Consider the following 27,239-nt stretch of genomic DNA (forward strand, 5'->3'; position numbering starts at 1 on the left):
AGGTTTGAGTGTGGGTTGTGCCTAGCCAATAGTCTAGTCACGTAGAGATTTTCTGGTTTCCTTCACCTTTCTTACACCTGAATAGGAGTCAATTTCCTTAAAAGTTGTCTGTGTCAAATTGCTTGTAAAAGTATACCAATCCGAATCAGTTTTTTTTCCATTAGAAATAATTAAAAATGAATTAATACATTCTCAGATTGTAATCGATTCTTATTTCGATAATATCAATATAATTATATATCAATCAAATACACGTGATTGAAAAGTAAATATAACTTAAATGTCATAAATATGAAAATATGCAAAAAAGAGTAAAGTAGGGGAATACTGTATTATAAAATAAAAATTGTATTTATTGTATCTTATGAAGATTGGTTATGTTCTCTCTGGCTGGTACAGAGAAAATTTAAGGTTAATGTTTGAAAGAGATCGATTTACAGAGGTTTACCCTTATATAAAATGTATAGTTTTTTATGGGATTGATCAGGTAGCTATTGTAAAAATACAAAAGAAATACATTACTTTCATAGATGCCAGAGACACTGAATCTTTTTCTCCGTATTCCATATTAAAAAATAGCTACATAACATAGAAGCCCAATCAAATAGAAGAAATATCCATGTGATTTTTTAAACAATTGTTCTTTTAATAAAATAGTGGCGAGGTTGCGGCCGAAGTTTACATCTCTAAACGTGAACGTTTTAGATATGAAAACTTCGGCCGCAACCTCGCTATTATTAATATTTGTTATATAAATGTGCAATAATAATAGAATGTTGTAAAATATAAAATAATAAATACTGTCTATTTCTCTTACTAGACGTGAAAACTTTTTATTTGTCTTTTGCGTGAAGACACCATCGAATGAATAACTTTTGTAAACATTCATATTTAACAAATAATTGACTATATTCTTCAAATATTAAAGTGCAATGTTTACAAATAAGTGGATAATATTACGTAATACAAAATATGCGAGGAAATGTCCCTCCAATCTCAAGCTTGTATAGCTCAAGACTCAAATGTATTTCATAATGGTTTGGCTGATTTGGTTCGATTAATTGATGGCAACGCAACACTTGGGCGATCTGTTTAGGGGAGATGTATTCCGGGAGATATATAAAGTATTACAGGCCTTACAGACATGGAGGAAACCCGGAAAACTTAACGTGGTCATCTCGTCCTGGCGAGGGGCAAACCCATGACCGAACTCCCGATGTTTCGTGAACAGAACCGCTTGGTGGACCCTATTTCATAATGACAAATTTTACTCGTCATGAAAACAAATAGTTATGCAAAACAAGTATATAAATACATTACTTTTGTCAGCTTAATTACAAATATTGTAAATCTTGTGTAAACCTATAAATTTCATCAAAATTTTACGAAGAATCTGATAATTTTTCCAGATGCTTCCGTGCCTGCCCGTATATTACATACAAAATGAGTACCAATTTAAAAACAGGCGATCTGCTAAAGGAATAAAAGCTTCCTGGGAGAAATTTATTTTAAATATCGATCCTTATTTCAGTATTATAAACGTAAAGAAATCCGGTAAATTCCGCGCCACTGCCAGGTAGTCAGGTGCGAAACCGTGGCTAATCATTATTGTTCGCTGGTATTATTTACAAGCCACCTGGACACTAAATGACATAGATGATACTAACTTCAAATTGTAAATTTTCAAAAATATTTATTATTTTATTTAATATTTTTGAGAATATGTAATATTTGAATGAATGAAATTAATATTTTAAAATAGATAAATGTATACATTTAATATTATTTGTATTCTCAAGATATCGAAAACATTCTAAAATTTTTACTTTAATATACTAAATAAAATCAAAATATTAATTATAGTCATAAAATATATATTCTTATTTACTGCAATACTATATTCTGAATTAAAAAGATCAAATGGATCAGACACAGAAGTATTATTTTGCTAAGTCAGCATCGAAATCTTATGTACTTCTGTCGTTTGCACAAGTTTTATCACAAATATTTACAGATTCTTGTCAAGGTTTTATCTGAGTAAAGAGACAAATTACACTCTCTGATGAATTAGCAAATACGAAAATAAAAAGTGATAATTCGAAAATAAAATTGGAAACATTTATCAATGAAATATGGTATGTATAATACTTAAACAACGAACGAAAATTATAGGTCAATATATACAATGGAATACATACAACTTGCATTATCCTATATGCGAGAATAAAGACTTAGATCTGTAATTAAGCCTTATAATTTTGTGTAGTAACTGTACTTTCAAGCAATTAAAAACATTTTATATGTATTTCTTATGCTTTATGTATCCTTACGAGATATGTAAATGTTTGTAAAATACAATTATTTATAGTGTTATCTGTAATACCCTATATTTTATTGAACATTTATTAATTATAACTACGGGATGTATCATAATATACAAGATTATTTGTAATAAATATTAGAAGTTTTAAATATTGTAGGTTAATAAAATTTAGTATTCAATCAATATATTAAATGAGTACATATTGTATGTGTTAATAGAAACTTTTCCTAGAGGTACCTCTCTCAGCAGATTGCCGATTTGTTGCTTTTTCGTATACAAATAAACAATTAATCTCTAACTGATGTGTAAGGTTGTGAGGAGATGACACCAGTTAAAGTAGTATATATAGGTGAATGCAATAATTCTTATTTGAAAGGCACACACAAATACAGATCTCACTTGTAGCTCATCTTCTAGGTTTAATCACCAGCTTTATATTATTTATATTGCAATTGTTTTTATTGTTATGACTTTTTTCATAGATTTAAAAATATATGTTTTGTACAGTTATCAAACTTTTGATGTACAATACAGCTGTTCAAATTCTCCGGGATCTAAACATGTTGGTTTGTATACATATAAAATTAAACAGTAATTTATAGAATGATTGTATCTTCATTGCAAATAACATTATCAAGATATTTTAAAAATTCCTTAAATTAAAGTTAAATGTAAATACTATAAAGTATAAAACCTAAAGATATAGTGTAATAATATAATCTATTATATTATACAAAAGTGAGACGTGAGCGACAGCAAAGATTTAAAGCCATATGAAATATGTGTAATATGTAACGGAATGTGAGTAGCGGTGTGCGTTAGTTTATGTGTATGAATAAATGTAATATAATATAAGTGTAATATGAAAGATGTATGGCTCAGTATTATATATAAAAAACTACAAGTGTAAAATAAACAATTATAAACTAATAAATCTATCAAAAGAGCAGGGGTAGTTAACATGTCATACAGGAGACTTAGAAAAGAATGTTCAGTTACCAAGGTATGTTAAACTACACCACGGAGAAGGCCAACAAAAAGATAGGTAGACCGTATTACACCACATAAAAGCAATGGGCAATCGATGATAGAAAAACAAATTTACAGGATAGCGAAAATGGCACATTATTGTAGTTGCGTGGCAATATTGTGACAAATGTTAATATTATCTGAAAAAGTATAATGATGTATGACTGAATGTTACCTTATTCTGTTGCAGCTTTATACTTTAATTCAACTTCATACATAAACTAGTAAAACTAAAAAATTCTGTAAAACCAACTTGGAAGGGTTGGTGAAATAAGGCATTGTAACACGTGGCAATCTGTCACCGGAGATGCATTCAGGAATGATTTTCTATGTGAAATTGACTGCTTTTTAAGTGATAGACACATAGAAAAAACTCGGTAAACTCCATAAGGCTTGTCTTTTAGGTCAGAACTTCATTATCGAACTTTAAATAGCCTGTGAGTATAAGAGCTAAACAACCATAAATGAAAATTATTCTCAATCATTTATTTATGCAATAGAATGCTCTTACAAACAGTTAACGTCGTAACGCATCTACAAATTCACCATGTAAGCACTTTAAATTCTGAATATTTTAATAAACATTAAAAATGATTACTTCGCTATTAATCATTAATGAAATAAAAATCAAAAATAAGTAATTAATTACTAATAATTTTCGAATGTTTAATTTATGATTAATTAATTTGTTATTTTCATAATTGTAAACGATGGTTGTTTACTACACTACATCAAAATAACTGATATTTAAACTTCAACAATTCAGTGTGCACATGACATCGTGCAACCTATCATATTCCCTTATTAAGACGTCATCATGTTAAGGATTTTAATGATATATAAATGCAGTGTCAACAACAAATTACTGTATTTTTACAGAGGAGATATTTTATTACAGAAAGAGATGAAGCTGCAGAAGTATAAGAATTTCATGTAAGTAATTGTTATTCAGTATATTGTTTCACTTTCATTCTAAATGAAATAAATGTTTTTATTGAAGTAAAGTATTTAAATTACATTCATTTAAAAATAAACGCTTTTAACGAAGTTGTTATTAAGCATTTAATCCATAAGATTTAATTAATATGCCACGTATGCAATTCGGTTTAAAAGTGATGATCCAGACAGTAAGATAACAGCCAGCAAATGCGATCACTTAACATTATTCTGCAGAATATTTTTAATTATAAAGATTAATTGTAGTATTTTAAAATTTATTTTGTATACTAGTACTAGTATACAAAATAAATTTTAAATTACGATAAAAAGTACACAAAGGCATAATAATTAATTGTAGTAGTTTATGAATTGGATAGGGAAAGCAACACTTGGTCGATCCCTATATTTGTGTTAGACACGTATTAGTCGGATGCGAAACGGTGACTTAATAAGTTGTAACTGAAACCCAGGAGCGAATCCTAGCGAGTCACTTGATGATTTCTATTATGAGGTATGTTCCTGATTCGTTCTGAGCGAAATCATTAGAAATACAACTATTATTAATAATGAAAACAAACTACATTCATGTCCATGTATCAACTTCCATCTAAGTAAACGTCTTCAATAAGTAGCATTGATACATCTCTTATTAACCTCTCGTTACATATCATTAATATAAACTGTGTTTTACGTATCACCTTCTTTTATATTTTTCACAAAGTTATTATTTAAATGATTAAAATGTTTATTTTGTTTCAGAAACTTGACCCTGCTTTTAATCTTCTTTATTCCTATTGCGCTAACCTGCCAAAAAAGTCAGAACAAGCCTACTGTCAGAGAATACGAAGGGTAAGATATTAGAAAAGCGAAATAATTTTACAATACAGTTAAACCAGCTAATGTGACTAACTGTGTTAGGTGACCACTTTCAACTGTTTCCCTCAGTAGTCATATTAGCAGATTTCACTGTATGTGAAATGCTTCGAGGGTCATTTCTGATAATAATAACTAATATTTTTAGGAGAATTTTTATTGCGGCTCCGAAAAAACTAGCTTTAGACACAAACATAACGTTATACATTGCAGCGTATAACGTTCCTGAGAATGAAGTACTAGACCTTACGATAAAAGACTATCCTGGAAAGACAAAAATTATTACATCCAATACAGTTGCTTTACAAAATGGTGCGTATAAAATATTTAAACATTTATTTTAAAAAGTTTTTATAATTATATATAGACTATTATATACACTTTTTCATTTAATGTTTTTAACAAGTATTAATATATTGATAGCTTGCATAACACACACTGTGACCTAAGTGTATTTTAGACTGATATACCTTGTACCTTATGCAACACTTTAATTAATTAAAATTTTTGGTGTTGTATATTTAATAATAAACCTAAGAGGAGAACATTTAATAAATGAGACAAGTAATGTGTAAATTTCGTAATGGTCAAATTCTTAAGAAGTTTTCGGGGTGGTGTATTTAGATAAGTCTGGCACCCACTTCTTATTGTGAGATCTTTCTAACCTACGATAGGTCTGAAAAATGGTGTTATTTCCTACGCAGCGAAAAAATACAGAACAATATGGGTAACACCGTAAGGGTTGGCCTTTAACAAAAGGTATAGGTCGAATTTTCCTTTTGTAGAGATAACAAGGCCTTTATGCGATGCAGATTAGAGCCATAAGTGTAATTAAATGTAAATTTGTTTTACTTAATTAAATAGGTGTTGATTATATTGAAACCGTGTTGTAATTTGTGTTATGGTATACTGGCACGACGAAGTGACTTTCTTTCAACACTTGGCTGTATTTTTATCTTTTTATTCAGTTAACTGAATAAGAAGATGAAAAACCAGCCAAGTGTTGATTGGATGTCACTTTGTCGTGTCAGTATATAATAAATAAGGTGTTATTATATGAAATTTTATGTTGCATTAGTAACAGTAAATTGATACAATGTTTACGTCTCAGGAGTTCCAGTTGCTGTAGTCATTAATTTGCCTTCCGAAGAACTTCTAAATTACGTCGAGTTGAGTACATTTGGTACAGCATACTTACATGTTATTGTGGAAGCAAAAATAGGAGAAAAATTCCACACAGAACAGAAAATACCCGTTGACTATAGTAGAGACTACATTTTTCTTCAAACGGACAAACCTATTTATAATCCGCGACAAAAAGGTAATGTTTCAAATATATTAAATTTTGAAATATGAGTAGAGTTGGAAATTTGTTAAATTAAACATTATTTTATTAAATAGCAAATTTAAAAATGAATTAATTAAATACTTTATAGTACAAATTCGAATTATTCCATTGAACGAGAAGCTGTTGCCCGAAAACTATAATGTTCGAGTACAGATAAAGGTAATATTGAAAAATAAATTTAATTAATACAGATAAGATAAGGTATCAACATATAATAGAAAAATTTATCTGGGATAAATAGAAGAATGCAATGCAACAGATGGGCAATACGTAAGGAAGGTGGTTTACAACAAAGGACATTCTATAGGAAATTTTCCTCTATTTTAATCTCAACTACTTTAAAAAATTTCAGAAGTTTTTACCTTACTTGTCGTTGCGGGTGCATAAGCCCACATCTATTATACAGAAGTTAAAGCTACATGCATAATGATGAGAAAATCATACATACAGATAAATGTTTACATTATGATTTAAATAAACAGAAAGTGGCCAAAAAACTAGTAGCGTTTAGGATAAATTTTATCCGAAATTTATCCGAATTCACAAAAGTAGTCAAGTTTACATTTATGTAAACTGCCTTCAAATGCTGCTCTTGCTCTCGCTGTTACAAAGACTGTAGTGGCAGTAGTACTGTTTCATCCACACTAAAAGACACCTTTCAATATTTCTAATAAGGGGGGAATTTTACACAATTTTCTCCAAATAAAATATTTTTGAACTTTCTAGAATATCTCTCTAGCAGATTGTGGAAGTGGCATTGTTCTGGAACTTTCTGGAACAGGAGCACAAGGTTGGACCTCTCCCAGATTGTCGAGGATTGAGAGAGAGACAGTTTTCTCAGTCGAGATTATAAGAAATCTGAAACGCGGCTGGCTGTAATAAGCAACTCCAATTTACGGAAGAATAATTGAAATTTTTCAGTTAAAACATTGCATACAATGAAAATGTTCTTATTTTTCTGTATACGGGACACGAACCTATAACGTTTGTGAAAAAGCAACAGTTACCTTTGAGCATTTAATATAATATCGAATTTAAGTGCCAATTAGAAAAAAGTTAGTTAGAGATTTTAAAGTATTTTCGTCTCATGAGTATAAATGAAATATACTTAACTGCAGGAAATTACTGAAACATTGCAAAATACATACATAACTGAAAATCAGTTATGTGTGTATTTACATGATAAGAAATGTGTATTATGAAATAAAATATATAAAAACAAATAGAATTCATTTTATTTCAAACTTGTTCTGTTTGATTTCAGAATCCTCAAGAAATTATTGTCCAAGAAACCCTTATCACAGATCCATGGAAACAATCCTCTGGTCAATTTCCTAAAATGAATTTTACCTTCCCTCCATTTCCCATGTTAGGAAAATGGAAAGTAACAGCTTTGTACGGAGTTCATGTAACTATTTTTTATATAAACATGTATAATAAACTTTACAGAATTGTATTTAACTGGATGAAACATAGTTTCAGAAGCAGTCATCTGTGTCATTTCACGTTGAAGAATACAGTAAGAAAAATTAGTAGTTACTTTATATAGAATTACCCAAAAGTCAGTTAATTTTGAACTTTCTCGCTTACAAGCTTACCATTAACTGTGTAGATAAAGATAGTTCTGCCATGTTTTGTTTATTATCAGTAAACTTGTGACACCTACTTGGTGCAATCCTTAGTTAAAAATTAGCATAATTTCACCAATACTTATCTACTATTTGTATTGAAAGTATTCGGCTAACTAGATTTTAGGTAATTTTTTCATGTTTTAGAAATATACATTATATGTTGTTTTACAATTTTAGCATTGCCAGTGTTTGCTCTGAAGGTTCGAGTGTCAAGTGCGATTTTGTCTAAAGATGGAAATATTAATATTGATGTAGAAGCAAGGTAAGTAGTATTAATATTAATATAAACTAATAATATTAAAAAGTAAGATGTGCATGATTTACAGCTATAAGCATGGATCGGGTGTTCATGGAAATATAGAATGCAAATTAAACATCGTAACTCAAGATAACGTGATAATTCAGGCAGGAGTTAAAACTGCTGAAGTAAGTGAATTAGGTTAGATTCACCTTTGGTAATCAAAATGGCGGCTCGTCTCTAATTGCAGCATACAAGGAAACAGTGGGGATGCATGTTCTAACCTAACCTATTCTAATAAATTATCATAATTATTAGCAAAAAAATTGTTAGAATAGGTTAGGTTAGAACGTGTGTTCCCACTGTTTCCTTTTTTCTGTATGCTAGAATCAGAGACAAGCCGCCATTTTGACTATCAAAGGTAAATTTAACCGTGGATTATTGTGTTGTTTCTTATTCTGTAATTAGTAATTTTATTGTTTTATGCTATACTTTTAACTTTAATATTTTACTTTCCATCATCAGTAAACCAGTCCACAATGGAGATGGGATAATAACTATATGGGATAATAACTATACTACTAGAGTAATTTTAATAGAATAATTTACTCGTTTGATTTTTTAGCAAATAGAGAATTTAATCTTGCTATTTCAGATCAACATTCCTTGTTGATATGGTAGAGTAAGAATTATTTTACAGTCTAATACTATAAGTGTTCTACTGACAAACTAACAAGTTTAACTTGGTAATGGATAAATAAAAATAAACGTGTTTATAACATATATGACAGTTAAAACACTTTGGGATCGAATCCAAGAGGTCGAGAAATCCAAGAATTTTTGGAGGTGGTAGTCTATTTCTTGCCATTCCGCCTCTCCAGTTTTGATCCTGGATGATTGAACAAAATGCTTGAAAAACGGCATTCTATGTGCGTACAGCACAGAACGTGTGATACAAATATAATATATATATTACTTATATAGATTTTAAAAAGATAAGAAAGTAAAGAAATGAATTAGCTTTGTGTTTTCAGCATGATTATGAAACAACAAGGATTTCAGTAACTGCTGCAGAACTTTTAAAAGAAGCACAACTTAAAAATTTTCCACTTAACAGCGAATTATCCATAAATGTTTCCGTTACTGATACAGCAACAGGAATAACAGAAAAAGCAGAAGAAGATCGTATTATATTGGCAATACCTCCATATCGTATATCTCTTAAGTATATGCAGTCCTATTACAAACCAGGATATTCATATGAAATAGTGGTATGTACAAAAGTACTGTGTAATCATGAAATATATGTTTACCAAAGTCATTTAAAATTATATATTTCAGGCCGATATCTTTCACTTAAATGGCAAACCAGCAGAGGATATTCCTGTTTTAGTTAATGTTACAGATTCAAATAACAGGGAATTAATTCTATCAGAGACAAAACATGTAACTGATGAAGATGGTCGTGTCGTTTTCCACGTCATTCCACCTACAGATATTAACTATATGAATATTGATGTAAGCCGATTTCCTATTTAATGTAATTTTTTAAACTTTATTTAACAGAGAAAACTACAAATGATTCTATTTAGTGATTTTTGTAAATTTATATTCTTGAAATGTTTCATTAATATGTATATTTTGTAATGTTAACCTTAACATCTAATCTTATAATTGAAACGTGTGTAGGGATGTTGCCAATAACACTATTGGAACACCCCTCGCATGCTTTTGTTCACGGTTATTTTATTTTTGCAACTTTATCAGGTAAGAACAAGTGACAACAGATACGAAAATGTAGAACAAGCTTTTGCAATACGACAAATATATAAATTTGCTTCTTATAATTTTATATCGATATCCAGAACACAGTCAACGAGGAAACTAAAAGTATGTAAGAATTCCTTAACATTTAAAATATTTGTTAAATAAATAGACCATTCAAAATGCAAAACGTAATTTTTTACGTATTAAATACCTTCTATACAGATTGGCGAGAATTTTGCTGAAACCGTTTTTACTAATCCACCTGATCAATTCGAAAATATATTTTACGTAGTAAGTACAAACAATTGAATTTTTTGAAATCTTTCCTGATTGTCTTTTAAGATTGGTGGGATGAGGCAGAGAAACACATGGACAGAGAAATGAAGTGACAAGTGTGATGCCCACACTGAAAGTACTTTCCTTAGTAACCCGGTTCCTATTTAAGTGTTAATTCTTCACTATGAGCCTGTTTTACCATACTTATCATAAATTCTACCAGGCTCATAATGGAGGCAATCAGGTGATAAAAGATGGGGTATAAAATATCTAGAACTAACACCCATGAATTATTCGTTGCATTTCCAGATTCGATGACAGATCATCCAGAACGGTTTTCTGATACCTTAATTGCTTGTACTTTTTTCATTATTAGTTTTTACAATGCATATAAAAATCGTAACTGTAATGAATTCACTGTTCATTAAAATGTTGTTTCATATTGATTAACAGGTTATGGCACGTGGAAGAATTCAACTTATGAGACCTATACAGACAGGAAAATTGTACCAAAAACAATTGGATTTTATCGTTACGAGCGAAATGGCACCAGTTGTAAGAGTTGTAGTATTTTCTCTATTCAATAGAAAACTATTTGTTGATTCGGTGAGACTTGAAGTAGAAGCAGACTGCAACAGAAAATCTAAGGTAAAATTTTAAATTTATGCTTACTACAAATTCAAAATATATAATTGTTTTACTGGATACGAAATATATGTATTATTGTTTAACATTCTACAGTAAGAAACGTAGTAATTTTTTTCTTTTTATTTTGTTGTATTAATGAGAAATTAAAAAGTGACTTCTATGTTATTTTTAAGTTGCCGACAGTGACTGAGTGAAGTGTTTTGGAATCCTTACGTATCAAACACCTAAACAGGAGCAAGTGTTTTAACGATAAATTCTTTTACAGACGTTATCTTATCATGCAACTTAAACGTAACCTAACGACATCGACAGATGGTAGATACCTTTGAGTTCCATAACCTTATCACATGAATTCCATCTCTAGCCGTGTATTTTTGTGGAAAAAGGATAAGAATCTGTTTAAATTTCCTATGAGAAAGTGGAATTTAAATGCGATTGCACTGAATGCATTGGATGAAACACAACCTTCATTGTAAATAATCCTGATAATCTTTTACACCATTAATTTTGTATGCATTTAAGAAATTTAAAATGGAAAAAGTTATTTACGTATATTAAACACACGTAAATAATAATACAATATACTGTATTGTATCAATTCAAGTAAATTTCGATGCTATAGAAATTTTTAAATATTTAATTTTTTAAACTAGTATGAGGGTGATGTGGCAAAGGCTATGCCTTTTGCGAACACTTTATTTGGGCAATTGACTCCATCTACGCAAAAAAAAAAAAACACGAACAAAACACGGGAAAGTCTACGTGACCAGCCCATACGTCATATGCAAACTCGCAACCAGCACTGTTTTTATCTACTGGCAACTGTTGATCATAACCAATCATAACAAGTATAATACTTACTTGTATTTTTGTACACTTTTTCGATATACGTCATAAGAAAATATACGAAGAATATTTTTGTTGATTTTCATTATTTTATGGTTCGGATTATTTGCCAGAGCAGTAAATATTTTACTTAATTCGTAATGTGTTTAAATTTTTGTATTCTCAGGTCATAATAACATACAAATACAGACGTGGTCAGCCAAGTACCAATGATGAAATTGAACTAACAGGAGAACCGATGACTAAAGTAGGACTAATTGGTGTGGATAATGCAGTGTATTCACTGAAGAATGAAGATAGACTTACCAAAAAAAAAGTAAGTAACACTAAAGCTTTTGTACTGACAGTTTAATAATTGAATAATGTAAACAATAAATAAAATTTTAATTTTTATTACTAATTCTACAGATATTTAAACAAATAGCTACGTCTGATTATGGTGCTGAAGTAGCAGAAGGAGTAAATTCTCTAGACACTCTTTCCAATTCTGGTTTAGTTCTTTTTGGAAATTTTGAAGTAGAAAATACGTACAATGAAGATATAGGTAATTTTTTTTTCAAATTGACTTTACATTAGTTAGAGTAAATTTAAAAATTCAATATAAAGCTTTAAAATTTTACAGGAATTACAAACCTCCATATACTTAAGTTCGATGTAGACGATATTTTTACATTTGATAATATTGATGAAAGTCGGGAACATGAAATCCCAGTTCGAAGTGATTTCAGAGACACTTGGATATTCGAAGATTATGAAATTGGGTATTTGATTTTATTTATTTCGATTATTTAATAAACATTGCAGAGAATTTGATAAATTACAAAGTAAGAAACACTAATGTAAAGTGAAGTAAACATAGAATGTCTCAAAATTCAATTAACCAAGATATGTTTGACAGTTAAGTTTAATAACAGTGGTTAGATTTACCTTTGGTAGTCAAAATGGCGGCTTGTCTCTTATTTCAGCATACAGAAGAAAGGAAACAGTGAGGACGCACGTTTTAACGCACGTCTTCACTGTTTCCTTTCTTCTGTATGCTGAAATAAAAGACGAGCCGCCATTTTGACTACCAAAGGTAAATCTAACCAAAACGGTAATGTGTTTTTTCCAAAAAGGTTTTACCCATTCTAAAAATAATATTATATGTATGCGTTAAGTGAGTTTTATGCCACTTCATACTTCGTAAAATAAAATTGGAATTAAATGGTAGTGAAATTAAACACAACGAAATGTTAACAAGTAAATACTTATCGTAAAATCGAGTAAAAAAGTGACAATTAATAATTACAGTGACATTTCTTTAGACTTCTATATATTTAAATATCTATTAATTAAATGGCATCAACTATTAGCAGTTCAGCAATATTATATAAAAGAGTAATTTGTGTTGAGTTTGTACGTTAAGATAAAATTGTTTATGGATATGACATTCCATAAAGTGATAAGCAGAGAACATTAAGTGAAATTATTATCTAAATTGTTGATACGAATGTATCAGAAGTAAGTTATCACAGCTGCATCTACAATAATGTTTACGACAAAATTTGTACGAGATATTGAAACAACATTGAAATTCTGTTCTTAATACATCAGTACAGGAAGCTTGATTTTTTTTTATCTAAGTTACTACTACTCTGAACGACACATGCTTTCAGAAATTCTCAACTCACTTGCTAATGTTAAGCATTAGGTGATTAAAATTCACTTATTACTAGTTAATTTTCAAAAGGTGAACAATAGAAATGACTAAAATTTCGATAGAGTGCCACATTCGTAAAGCACTATCTCGAGTAGAACCAAGTACCTAAAAACGCAAAGTATTTTTAAGGCACATTGTAACTTTTCTGAGCACCCTGAAAACATTTACTATTGCCAACGACTACTAGCGTATTGTAGATATTGCATACAGTTTCCTTTAATACTTATGAACTGCATTCATTGTTTAAATAATACAATGCAACACTTGGCTCTCTGCCATGGTGGTTATTTCACAGGATCTGTGGGAAGTTTGACTGCAGTTAGAGGTTAGAAACGTGAAGAACTTCTGGAATACTCGACGTTGACAGCCTATTGATGAAGCACGCCCCCATTACCAGTGTTCAGTGGTTAAACTGTTTGGTAACTAATGAGAAACATCTATGAGTAACTAAATATTTTCAGTCTCAAACTCGCATTACTTTCAAACATTGAGTGTGAAAAAATAAAGAACAACACAAATATATAATTAATATTGATTGAGATGTTCAATTTAGTGCTTAAATCATTTAGCTTTATTTCCATAAAAATACAACTATCTGTGATTCACTTCTACTAAAGTCCTTTCACTATTCAATGTGCTTCATTTCATAATTAAGATTGTGTTTGCTAATAAATGATTTTTCTGTAGGAATAATGGAAGAACAACTTTTCATCCAAAATTACCAGGTAGCATCACAATATGGAAGGTACAAGCTGTTAGTGTATCACCTCAGTGGGGAATTTGTGTTTCTGATGTCACAAAATACTTATCAGCTAGAGACTTTTTTCTTCATTTGAATATTCCATATTCTATTGTACGCAACGAACAATTGGATCTTCAAGTAACTGTATTTAACTATTTAAAATACCGAATGGAAGTAAGTACAATTAACAAATCTTTCTTTATTTAGTAATTTAAATGTAAGAAAATTTCAACAATTAGTAGTTTTGTCCATTTAATCTCTGGTGGGATAACAATTAACGTTTTTACCTAGACAAGATTCGAGTAAACATATCTCAAATAATCATTTATTTTTCATTTTAGAAAGTCAAATTTGATATCTTATGATTTTCGCGGCTGTTATGCAGTCTGTCACTTAAGTTTTAAAACTGATTTTATATAGAGAACACGACAACGCCTCTTTCTTCTTCTATTAGGCAGTTTCTTGCCAAACATCCTGTTATGGTGCTTAACGACCCTCCTTATTCGTCAGATCAGTTTATAATATAAAAGTTATTTTTAATAACATATAACAGATTGCGTTGCACACAGTTTTAACGTCATACTATTATGTTTTGTTTCTTAAACATTAATATTTAGCAACGAGTTGTATTACTTTTTTCGTTTTACCAGTAAATTTATACAACTTATAGATAGATTTTTTAATAAAACATGCCAAGTTTATTCTATTAATTTCAGGTTTATTTTTTATATTATATCAACTATATATGTTGTATCGTACTATTTTAGTTGCTTGTCTATATATATGGTGTCAAGGATCTAATTACTGGAGCAAGTGAAGGAGAGAAAAGCGAACGAAAAAAGATGACGCTCCTATCTAGCACTATAGGAAGTGTGAATTTTACTATTGTTCCATTAGTGGCTAAAGATTATGTCATTCGTGCTGTGGCCATTACCGCCGGGCCTGTAGATGTGGTTGAAAAAAAATTACACGTAGTGGTAAGTCTTCTTTTTTTTGAACTTTCAAACACATCGCATAAAACACCAAACACTTTCTTCAAATTTCATAATAAATATATACAGTACAGTCTCGACAGTTCGAATGTCTGTAGTTCGATGTTCAGTGTAATTCTAAATATTTTTACTCTAATTTAAAGTACAAGTACATAATCAGTATAGATAAAAATTATACATATGAGTAATACACAATTGTATCATGTAATACCATGCTCTTAATTTATAAGTATGCCCAAATGTCTAATTTGAGCTGTTATATTTCCTGTTGTTATTTGTCTTGTATTCTACATCGCCAGTGCAGTTACATTTGCCTATAAATAACTGCGGTGGAACTGTATATGAAAAATTAAGTGTTCGAACTTGATATTCTGCATATACTATATCTGATTGCACTTAAGAGGAATCGGCTGCTATCCATCTATGTGTGAGCTGAAAACTCATAAGAGGAAAAAAATCCCTCTATCTATAATTTTCATAACGGTGTGCATATAAATAGAATGAAAAAGTGTAAATTAGCTACCAGAGTATTACCATAAGACAAAATACTGTAGGAAGCAAAATATACATGGTTTTTCTGCTAATCAAAAACACCTTTAATGAAAAAATTAATAATGAAAAAACCGAAAGATATGAGAACTACAAAAAAATATATTATGATGGTTGAACTAATATAACTCACAAGAAACTAATAGTGTAATTTTTAGAATTATTGATGCTAATCGTATTATTTACGAAAACTTTTTAATATATACAACATATTTAACATGTTTACATAATCAGCCAATGCATAAATAACATATTTTATTAAATATATTCAGCCCGAAGGTGTAACTGAAGAATTGGATTTTGTCAACACTATAGATCCAACAAACCGACAGAGAAGGAAAAGAGGAATACACGTTGTTTCCGATGTTTTAAGAGGTGTGTATTACAAACAATTATATTTTATTTTAGAAGAAATTAAATCCAATTATTTACTGTTTGTTTAAAGAATATTTCCACTTACGGGAATAAAAAACAAAATCTAACAACGAGTTGCATAACTTTACCGGAAAAATATTGTAAGTGGCGCCATCTGTTAGAAATTTTATTTCAAACTTTTTATATATTTAATTATTACAAAATAACAAACGCCTAATTTTGAGGGTACAGATGAGTTTTATAAAAGGTGAAAATTTCAATAATGAATAAATTCTGCATTAAATCCGATCCCATTCGAGATGTAATACATCAATGTCTTATCTCTCTACTTCTTTTACCATTAAATACTGAAATTTAATAGTAAAAATTCCCCTTAATCAGAAGTTGCTATGCCAAATGTTGTTTATTAATTAATCATTACCCCATCTTGAAATATATTAAAACAAAGAAACTAACGACAGAATGAATAAACGAACAAACACAAATACACACATGCACAGAATTTCTCTCTGTTATTTGACATTTTAGTTTTGGAGGGATCCGAATACATTTGGAAAACACTTATAGGTAAGATTTACACAATCAGTACTTTCTCTTGTTATATACACATTAATCCGTGGAAAGTAAACAAACGTTATTCGCAGATTACCCTTGATTGAAGATTATTTATTCGCATTTCATAAAGAATCGTTACCGAAAAAAGGTCGTAACCTAGAAATGGCCATTACTAGAGGCTTAACGTAATCCACAAATAACAATAAGATATTTATATACTAAATGCTTTGATAATTATATATTTATTTGTAGAGTTACTGTTACATTATTTAATCAATTATATAAAATAGATACGATAATTGCATCGGCGCAGCGACAACAGATGATATTTTATCTTCATCCAAGAAGAAATTATATTCCTGGAACCGAGATGGTCATTTTATCTGTAATTGGTGAGATCAGGCATCTTCATATTTGTATAGTTATTAAGGAAAATAATTTTGAAATTTACTGTTTTCTGCATTTTGCATAAAATGTAGAAAAAGATTTCAATGAAACACTCAGTAATCCAGAATGGTAATAAATATAATTTGATTAATTTCAGGTACTGAATATGGACCAACAGTACAAACAGTAGTACACGATCCAAAAGACTTAATTAGAATGCCCACTGGCTGTTGCGAGCAAACAATGACTTACTTAGGTCCAACTCTATACACTTTAAATTTCTTAAAAAGTAAGAAGAAAATTGATTTGGAAACAGAAGAAAAGTTATATGACTATGTGGGTGAAGGTATGATTATTATTATTTACAATTATAATAAATGAACAGATTAATTTTATTGAATATAACTTCACCTATTACAGGATATAGAAGAGCATTAACTTTTAGAAATGAAGATGGTTCATTCTCTCTCTGGCCACGCAAACCTTCAAGTATTTGGTAATTTAATTTTTGAACTTGTAATGTAATATTCCTTTTCAATTTTCGTATATATTAAGAAAATATTCGTAAAAGTAAAAATACACTATTTTTAGTAAAAGTTAATTATTTTTTAAAATGAAATATAAGTTATAATAGATAAGATACGTTTTTTCGTTTTCTCACCAGACACACCAGTATATAAGTGCGAGTTTGCTCTACAATAACGTAAAGTATTCTAGAATTTTTTCAAGTGTCTGAGACAAATAGATGCATGATCAGAATACATCTTTTTGCAAATTTTCCTGGTGTGGCTTTATTAGTATAATTAATTAAATTATTTATCAGAACAATATACACATGAAAAAACTATGGAAATTGGGTTAGATTTACCTTTGGTAGTCAAAATGACGGCTCGTCTCTGATTCCAGCATACAGAAGAAAGGAAACAGTGGGGACACACGTTCTCACCTAACCTAACCTATTCTAATAATTTGGTTGGTAATAATTATGGTAATTTATTAAAATAGGTTAGGTTAGGTGAGAACGTGTGTCCCCACTGTTTCCTTTCTTCTGTATGCTGGAATCAGAGACGAGCCGCCATTTTGACTACCACAGGTAAATATAACCGGAAATTGTAATGGCACTGTTTCAGGCATAAAGTCAGATTAATGAAAGACTGAAAATTGTATTAAAAAATTAATGAAATATATTGAATTGTGCATTAATTATCACACAAATGTCATTTTTCGTAGGTTAACGTCGTTTGTTACGAAAATATTCTGTCAAGCCAGCAAACTAATTTATATAGATAAAAATGTCATCTGCAAAGGAATGAAATGGATAACTCATAAACAAAACTCTGATGGTTCGTTCGAGGATAATTATCCCGTTATAAGAAGTGATATAATGGTAGATTTTAATAATATTTATACAAATTGCTGATTTATTGAATGATTTATTTCGCTATAATATAAATTTTTTCTATAGTACGGAAGCGAGGGAAAAATCCCCATGACTGCATTTGTTCTATCCGTACTGCAAGAATGTAATTGTAGTTCAGTAGTGAGTACCGTAATGTAGTTCATTCAAACATAAAAAATATAAATAATTTATATAAATATAATTCCTAGAATATAACCGATGTCCAACTGAAAGCCAAATCATTTCTGGAAATGCAGTATGAAAATGAAACCATTGATGATCCATATGTTATGGCCTTAACTGCTTATGCATTTGCTGCAACAAACAGTGAGAAAAAACTGGAAGCGAACAAATTGCTTTTAGAAATGTCAACTTATGATAAAGGTAATTATTACATTGATAATTCTATAATTATTCAAAAATAAATCAAAAAGCAATGTACTTAAATAGAGACGTAATGAATTAAAACTCGTTTTAACTTACGCTACTTAGACCTGAATCGAAGATTTTGGAATAGATCTTCTAAAACTGAATCAATAGAAATTACTGCATATGCTCTTCTAACCCAACTGCAATTAAAAAATCTGTCAAACGCTCGGTCAATTGTTAATTGGTTGAATATACAACGACTTGATGGAGGATACTTCCCGTCTAGTCAGGTATTTATTAATACTTTATTAAAACTTTAAAGGTTTAAGTAGAGTACAATGGTGTTAAGAAAAGTAAACTCCATATTACTGTCGTAAAATAGAAGTAAGATGTACACAGTTTTATGAGATAATCAGTTTATTGTGTCTTTTAAAGCAGTTAAACAGTTATTAAAAAAATTTGCAACGTCTGAAAATGTGCAAAACGGTACAATAGCTGATGACACTAAATAGAATTTTTATGTCAAACTCAGCGTAAATTCGGTTACCCAAACAAAATGGACTGTTCGGTGTTGTAAGATATTGCATATGCAACAGAGACCATCTATGAAAACTTTGTGACGTTCTTCACCCAGTATCAAACACGAGCCCTCGCTTATCATCCGGGCGAGAAACAAAGTTACTTCACAACTCTTACAGATGGCTCAAAGTTTTTAGTATGAAACAATGTTACCATATAATTGAAACAACCATTGCCTGGAATTTAAAGTAGAGAATTCTGAAAAAGCAATGATGTAAATCTTCGTTGTTTGCTGTTCTCTCTACTATATGTATTTTCTTAGCATAAGATTACACTTGAAAACAAATTACATAAGAGGATTTTTGTGGAAAAACGTCGATTTATTGATAGGAAAGGATATTCATTTCGGGCATAATGCTCCTTTTCAATCCTATTATAACAGATTTATTGGAAAAAATTATTAGTTACAGATTTACAGATTTTATTGAAATATTCAGGATACGCGTACAAAGGTTTACACGATAAAACACAATTACCTGAGATTATAGTGAAGGTGAGGATAACACGACTCGTAATAAGGCATGGGTGAAAAAGGAAGAAAAGTAGAGCCAAAATTTTTTAGCTCGACTTTTATAAAATGATCTAAATGTTTAGTACTTAGTAAAAGCACTAGTTTAGTAATAACAATTACAAGCAGTATTAAAACTAATAGCGAGAAATGAGAGCGTACAAATAACATTTTACCTAAATCCAATGATTACAATAACCAAAAACTGATTACAATAAACGAAATTTAATAAAAATTTTTAAAACTTTCAATTATTCGAAGTTTTCTAATTAAATACCACATGTAACAAACTAGGAAAACTCGAGTAAATATAAAAAGATAACATTACCTTTTTTAATGTATGGTATATCATCATTTCGTGTAACGTGCCATTTAATTCATGTTCATTTTCAGGCTACAGTGATTGCATTACAAGCACTATCGGAATATTTAATAATATCAGCCAAACGCCTAGATATGAATCTAACATTAAGTATTTCAACGAGTCATAACAGAAGCATGGTAAGAACACTACAAATCAACAATGACAATGCCTTTATCCTTCAACAAATAGAGGTAAGGAAAAAGTTTCTTATTAATTTTAATAAATCGATATGTTCAGTCGTAGAGAAACCGTGTTGTGCTAGATTGCTTATTCGAATTGTTAAACACGAGATCGTGTTATTAACTCAATCACTTTGCTTTTAACTCCACCTTTATTTAGTTGATCAACTAAATAAAGGTGGAGTTAAAAGCAAAGTGATTGAGTTAATAACACGATCTCGTGTTTAACAATTCGAGAAAACGATATGTTATTAAAAATTTAATATTATTCTTCATAAACTGCACTGTATTTAATAATTCTCCACTTTTTCTGATCTTACGAACTGTAGAATTTACCAATTGATCAATAGTTCAATACAACAAATGAACAATCTTCCTAGGGAAAGTGCCACATTACAAAACTTTTTTGCAGAAATTGGCCCCTATTTAAGTATGACATAAGTACGAAAAACTGTGAAAACTTCGTATGGTCAGCACATTGGCCGAAAATTATCAGCGTTCTGTAGTTTTACCCTTAGGCCCCTACTTGGCCCCGATCATAAAAAAAATTTTGAGTCCGTGTGACCAAACTGTATGCCAAAGAAAACGTAAATATATTACGAAGCCGTGAGTTTCAAAGACGTGACGTCTTTATTCTATGATCACTGGAGCATTATTTAAATCTGTATTCTTCAGGTTTATAAAATTAGATCATCTTATCTAATTTCATATCTTTGACTATTTTTCTATATAATATGGGGCTGACTATTAATTACGTATAGAGTTTTAGAATAAATTTTGAATTCGTTCCTTTCATTCCTGTACAATATTGTACTTTTTGCGATTTTTCTCCTTAAAAATAGGGAGAGAGTCGCAACAGGGGCATACGTAATTATGAACAGCTCCTGATATTTTATACGAATTCGTTTTATGATAAAAAATTTTTATACTTTCATTGTACAGTTCAATAAATTAGGTGGATATTTGTATGTCAACGCGACTGGAAAGGGAGTTGGATTTTTATCAATGAAAATCAGATATAATAGAGAAGATATGGAGAAGCAACCCTGTAAAGTAAGTTTTTTAATAAACATATTTGAATTGTACGTAAAAGGTAAATTTCGGTTAAATATTGCTATTTACTCTTATCAGTTCCAGACTACAGTAGATGTTTCTGAAGTAAAGGAAGCTTTCACAATGAACACAACTATTACTCATTACAAAAAAGATAATAAAACAGGTAATAAACAAACTATTATTACAGTTACTGTAAAAATAGTTACTTTTATTGTAAGAATTTACATCACTTTTTGTAGCCCAGAATTATCTATATATAAGTTTATTTTTCTTAGCTTTCTATGTCTTAGCAATGATTATAATATAAACAACTTTCAGAGGTATCCAGACGTGATTGCTTGAAAAGAAATTTTCACGGAAAATTTACTCTTAAAATTAAAATTTGTACAACGTAAGTATAGAAAAACTGTGCATTTTATTTTATATAACCGAGTACTTATACAATATATATAATTATGAAATTTATATTGACATATATATGTGTGTACAGTAAATATGAATATATCTATGTATATATACACGTGAAAATAATTTTCTGAGGTTTGGCCTATTTCAAGTAGCCTATGTGCAAATTCATTATTTTCACTGTATATGGAGAATACACAGAGTAAAGTTTGTTGACAAATGTGCTAATAGAATAAATATGGCGGTCTAAAAGATACAACTCATTTCACCAGATAGAAAAAAAGTAAATAAAATATACCTGTAAACATAGAGATTAATTCTATCTCTTACAATTACAGTAATGATATCACAATAGAAACATCATAACAGTCAAAGTCTGATCCTTACAAAATTTAGTAAATTTAACTGCTCAGATCCATTCATAGGTAGTGTGTTTGATTGCAAGAAAACCTGTTGCAATCAAATACACTATTTAAGAATAGTTACTGACCTACAAAATGATAGATAAATCAAATATTATTACAGTGATGATAAATAAACTTAATATTATTTTATGTAATGTTTCAAGCGATGCAACAATATAAATATTTAACACGTACCTAACTCAGTTAAAACACAACAGGGATTTGTATATAATTTAGATTGTATAGAATTATCTCCCTGTAATTTTCTCTATTAGAGAACTTTTGAAGTGAAGTTTTTTAGGAAATTCTCTTTGTATATCAGGAAATTCGGTGACATAATACACGTGCTATAGAGCCACAGAAAATAGTAGAAACAAACATTAAATTATGATTATTAAGCACATACGTATATCGGCATTTCAGCTTTTAAATATTGAGAATTTTGTAATAAATATAACTAAACCTAAAACATTATACTTCCTGCAGATACTTTCACGATATTATCTCCAATATGACGATTATTGATGCTGCAATATTTAGTGGATTTAAACCAGTTCAAGAAGATTTAGAAAGGGTAAGCAACTTAGACTTTGATTTACGATTAGTGAAATAATATATTATATATTGGCTCTTTTTGTATCATAATCAAACCTAATATAAAAACGTTCGTTTAATCCATGTCTGCTAAGGAGACAGTAAAGAAAAAGAAAAATACACAGAGTGAAACGAAGGGAACAACGAAGGTAAAAAAAACCAAAGTATCGGGAGACCAGAAAGAAGTACAAGGAAGAAAAACAAAAGTTGGCACTAATATACCCGAAAACAGAACGAAGAGATAGACAAAATGGGCTGATATAACATACACAAAAGTAAAGACCGCCTTAAAGAAAATATAGATTGGCAGAGCTGCGGAAATTGGCGAAGTCACAATGGATCAGTGCTTCGATCATCTGGTAATATATTGGTTTACAAGAGTTATGAAGACAGCATGAATAGATAACAGAGTACTGTCTGAATGGAAAAACGTTATTATGGTCCCAATATTTAAGAAAGGCGACAGAAAAAAATATGAAAATTACAGAGTGATCACATTGTTGCTATGATCTTTGAGTGTTGCCAAGATAAAAATAGTTGTGAAACTTCATTGTTGCCAGGATAAAAATAGTGGTGAAACAACAAGTAGAAGAACAACAACATGGGTTTAGAGGAAACCGGGCTACCAGAGATACAATATTCTCTGCGAGAATACTGATGAAAGTGTTGGGAATACTACAAACTTGGTGTGACTTTTATATATATTGAGACAGCATTTGATAGAGTCCCAGACAGATGCTGTGGAAGGTTCTAGAGAGTAAGAGCATGTTGGCAAAAATTAAAATTTTGTATAAGCAATGCGTACCATAAGCGCAAGTTTTGTCAAAACAGGATTTCAGGAAACAGAGCGGATCTAACTAATGACAGGACTTTAAAAAAAGTGTTTTGTAACCACTTCTGTTCGTAATAGCTTATGGATGAAACCCATAAGAATGTCAGAAATGGTTTCATGGAAAGAGTTCGAAGGATTGCCTATTTGCAGATAACATAGCATTGAGTGCAAACACAGAAATACAACATCGATTAGATATGGAGACAAGTAGCTAGAGAAATGGGGAATGGCGATAAGTCACGAGATAAGCAAGACATTGGTGATGTCAAGAACTTTGAAGGGAAAGAAAAAATCGAACTAAATAAAAAATTATCAGAGGATGTTGACAGCTTTAGATATTTAGTAATAGAAATATCAAAAAATGAAAACTTACAAGTTAAACAAAGAAATTAATAGAATAAAACAGCAAATTGATGGCTTTAACCTAAGTATGAGAACTTTGATCTAAATAACGGACGTGCATCTCAAATCTAAGGATGTCCTTTATCAATTATACTTTGTTGCAGAGTGGCATTATGAACTATATCACAGAAAAACGCACAAGAACCTAGGTAACAAAAATGAAATTCATCCAGAGCATGCTGAGGCACAGGATAAGGAATGAAGAAATAAGGATAGAGCAGGAATGAAAAATTTGGGGAAAAAATATAAGATATTAGATTAAGATAGTTTGGACATACCAAGAGAATAGAAGACAATAAAATACCAAACTTGATATTGGAGAAGGAGATAAAAAAGAGTAGTCCTAGAAGTGAATGGTGAAGATAGCTGAAGATCTAAGGAAAATGACTATCGATGTAACAGTGTTTGCAGAAGGGCGGTGGAAAAATAGAAAGAGATGAAGTTCTTTTGTTCATGGCTCAATCCAGGCTTCATTGGAGTAAAGGCAATGAAGAGAAAAACACATAGCAGTGTTATAACATAATTTATTGTAACCCAAACAATTATTCTGTTATTTTATGATATTGCCATATTCATAACATTATGCCTAATTTTTAGTGATCTATGCTTATTTAATCCAATTGTTTCATTTCTCATATAAAAAAAGTTCTTGTTTAAACAGTCAACTACGAAGTTTGGTATTTTCTATAAAATATCGAGCGATGTGTATTTTTAAAATTAAGCATCTGAATTTTGAAATAGCGCAAATAGATTGCAAGCTGTTAGAGAAGAAATGGAACTGAGAAAAATAGTTTAAAATATAAAAGCAATAAAATTTTTTTACAATAAAACAATTACTTTATCAATTGACAAACTTCCAATCAAGAAGGGAGAATTTGTAAACAACGTCATAAAACAATTAGCAATGTATTATCATTCACAGTTACGATGCAGCCGGGTATATACTTTTAAAAGAGAGAACAGGACCTCTCTATCTCGAACTTGAAAACTCACACCTCCGTAAAATTTAACAAAAGCCAGAAGTCAATTAGTGTATGTTAAGGTAATTTATAGCGAATTGAAACTTTTTATTACATTATAAAATATAGAATAAAACCTAGAGTTAAATATAAAGATGAAAATTAAGAGAATATTGTGCACTGCATTAAACTATGTACATGATGTGCTATATTCTAGATCATTGTCTAAAATTTCTAATGCAGCAACATGTATAGGCTTTATGCCAAATAATACAAATTACATTAATCGTATACGACAATCTCTAGCTACTAAAGAATTAACAATTATATTATTACTGTAAGAAAAGTTAAAATTTAAACATTTAATATTAAATTTTATCTAGTAATGGTGTGTATGTTACTTATTTTCAGATACTATATGATAGAACAAATCCTGTTGATTTTTACGAAGTAGAAGACAGAAATATAATATTCTATTTAAGTTATGTATGTATGCATTTATGCAGTGATAAACTATTTTACTACAAAATTATATGTTGATACAATTACACCTTTTTAGCATTATAATTCTATGTAAAAATATTAACTGAAAAGTACAATCTTACAGTTTCATCCTAAATCTACTGTTTGCATTGAATTCCGTGTGATAAGAGATTATATCGTTGGGAACGTGCAGTCCGGTGTCGTCCAAGTATACGACTATTATAAATATGGTGATTATAGTAAGTGTCTTCCTATTCCCATCCATTAACTGTTTTTTTTCAGCAAATCTTAAAAGATTTTTCAATAAAAATGTCTTATTGAGTACGCATTTAAAAAATAGGTAAATTAGTTATAAAGCATGTGCAGAAATTTCATATTGTAGGCCACATAGGTAGTATTTCTGCAGTCATAAGAGATCCAAATCAAAGAATTTTTATGTATTCCACACCAGTAAGAATTTTGGCCTTGATTAGAAACCATATATAAATTATGCAGGCTTATTGATTATTTCGATAGCTTACCAAAAGTCCCACATCTACCTGTTACTAAAAGTGAATTGAAATGAAATGTTTGAAATGAAGCTGCAATTTGAAATTTCAATGTACACATGAAAATTGATTTTAGTATCAATGAAGGAATTCCAATTTGCATGTGCAGTTTTAAACAGTTTTTCATAAAATGATAATCTTTACATTAAACTAATTACATAGTAATTGTAATCAATTTATTAAAATAATATTACAAGCGTGTAATTTACTACTATATTATCGCAACCCTTTCCTGCACAACCCTTTCCTATGTGTTGTGTTTTGTTTTGTTGTTTTATTCCATCTGTTCAATCCATTGCTGTTGGAAGTTTTACACCTCTTTTTTTCTCCACTTTCCATAAGTTTTAATTTATTACGTTTATAATTTAAGTATTATATACTAATTTATATTCGATGTATTTTGCAGACGAAAAGTGTATTGCATTCTTCAGTCCAGATATTTGCAAATAATGAAAATATCCCTGTGGTAATAACATATACTAGGAAATCAAGCCCTTCGTATCACTTAAAGAATATTTTATCAGTTGTTTAAACAGATTAATGTCATCTGTAGACAATTAAATAAATTAAATATATATGAATTTCTTTATTGTTTTTTGTCAATTTGTTAAAACCTAAGTAGTGGCCAGACTCCCGCAAAATTCCCCCTATTTGGCAGATCGCACACATGTCACATTGTTCAGTTTCATCCGCTACACAAAATTTACAACTTTTACATATTGCGAACCTCATAAAATATTCTTTTAAATATTTCTTATATTCAAAAATAAGAAATAGAAAGTAACAGTTCAACATGTATTATTTCTTTTCTTATCTCTGTAATTACCAGCACAAGATATTTTAAGAGTTTATGTACTCGAGTTATATACATCCTTGTATATTATGACTTGTATGTACTATGTTGTTCACTTTAGAATGCACCAGACTATCTAAATTCGAAG

At 29.8% G+C, this 27,239-nt stretch overlaps 2 protein-coding genes across 2 annotated transcripts; both read left to right on the forward strand.

The window, feature by feature from the left end:
- The first annotated feature begins 4,797 nt into the window (after positions 1-4,797).
- LOC136977371 (complement C5-like) lies at positions 4,798-11,361 on the forward strand. Its single transcript, XM_067272830.1, has 15 exons — positions 4,798-4,802; positions 5,051-5,140; positions 5,313-5,476; positions 6,276-6,485; positions 6,601-6,671; positions 7,777-7,920; positions 7,989-8,031; positions 8,321-8,405; positions 8,470-8,569; positions 9,416-9,652; positions 9,723-9,899; positions 10,149-10,271; positions 10,371-10,439; positions 10,878-11,072; positions 11,338-11,361. The coding sequence occupies exons 1-15, from the start codon at positions 4,798-4,800 to the stop codon at positions 11,359-11,361; spliced, it is 1,737 nt and encodes a 578-aa protein (XP_067128931.1).
- A 1,229-nt stretch (positions 11,362-12,590) lies between these two features.
- LOC136977372 (A.superbus venom factor 2-like) lies at positions 12,591-26,818 on the forward strand (the record flags this gene model as incomplete). The annotated part of the gene is made up of 19 exons (XM_067272831.1): positions 12,591-12,679; positions 14,305-14,533; positions 15,127-15,336; positions 16,173-16,275; positions 17,121-17,222; positions 17,375-17,563; positions 17,638-17,713; positions 18,448-18,604; positions 18,683-18,757; positions 18,826-19,000; positions 19,109-19,275; positions 20,466-20,627; positions 21,558-21,668; positions 21,747-21,834; positions 21,990-22,062; positions 22,967-23,054; positions 25,679-25,753; positions 25,875-25,989; positions 26,705-26,818. Coding segments are annotated over 19 exons (2,328 nt in total), but the record flags the coding sequence as incomplete, so codon positions are not given.
- Positions 26,819-27,239: the final 421 nt, after the last annotated feature.

The sequence above is a fragment of the Centruroides vittatus genome, unplaced genomic scaffold (assembly GCF_030686945.1).
Source record: "Centruroides vittatus isolate TY-2023 unplaced genomic scaffold, ASM3068694v2 contig_457, whole genome shotgun sequence".
Lineage (NCBI taxonomy): Eukaryota > Metazoa > Arthropoda > Arachnida > Scorpiones > Buthidae > Centruroides > Centruroides vittatus.

What these genes read in the sequence shown, in the direction of transcription:
- LOC136977371 (XM_067272830.1), top strand. An exon ending in TTATAATCCGCGACAAAAAG is followed by an intron (nt 6,486 to 6,600) that starts GTAATGTTTCAA and finishes AATACTTTATAG; the next exon opens with TACAAATTCGAATTATTCCA. An exon ending in ATTTCACGTTGAAGAATACA is followed by an intron (nt 8,032 to 8,320) that starts GTAAGAAAAATT and finishes TTACAATTTTAG; the next exon opens with CATTGCCAGTGTTTGCTCTG.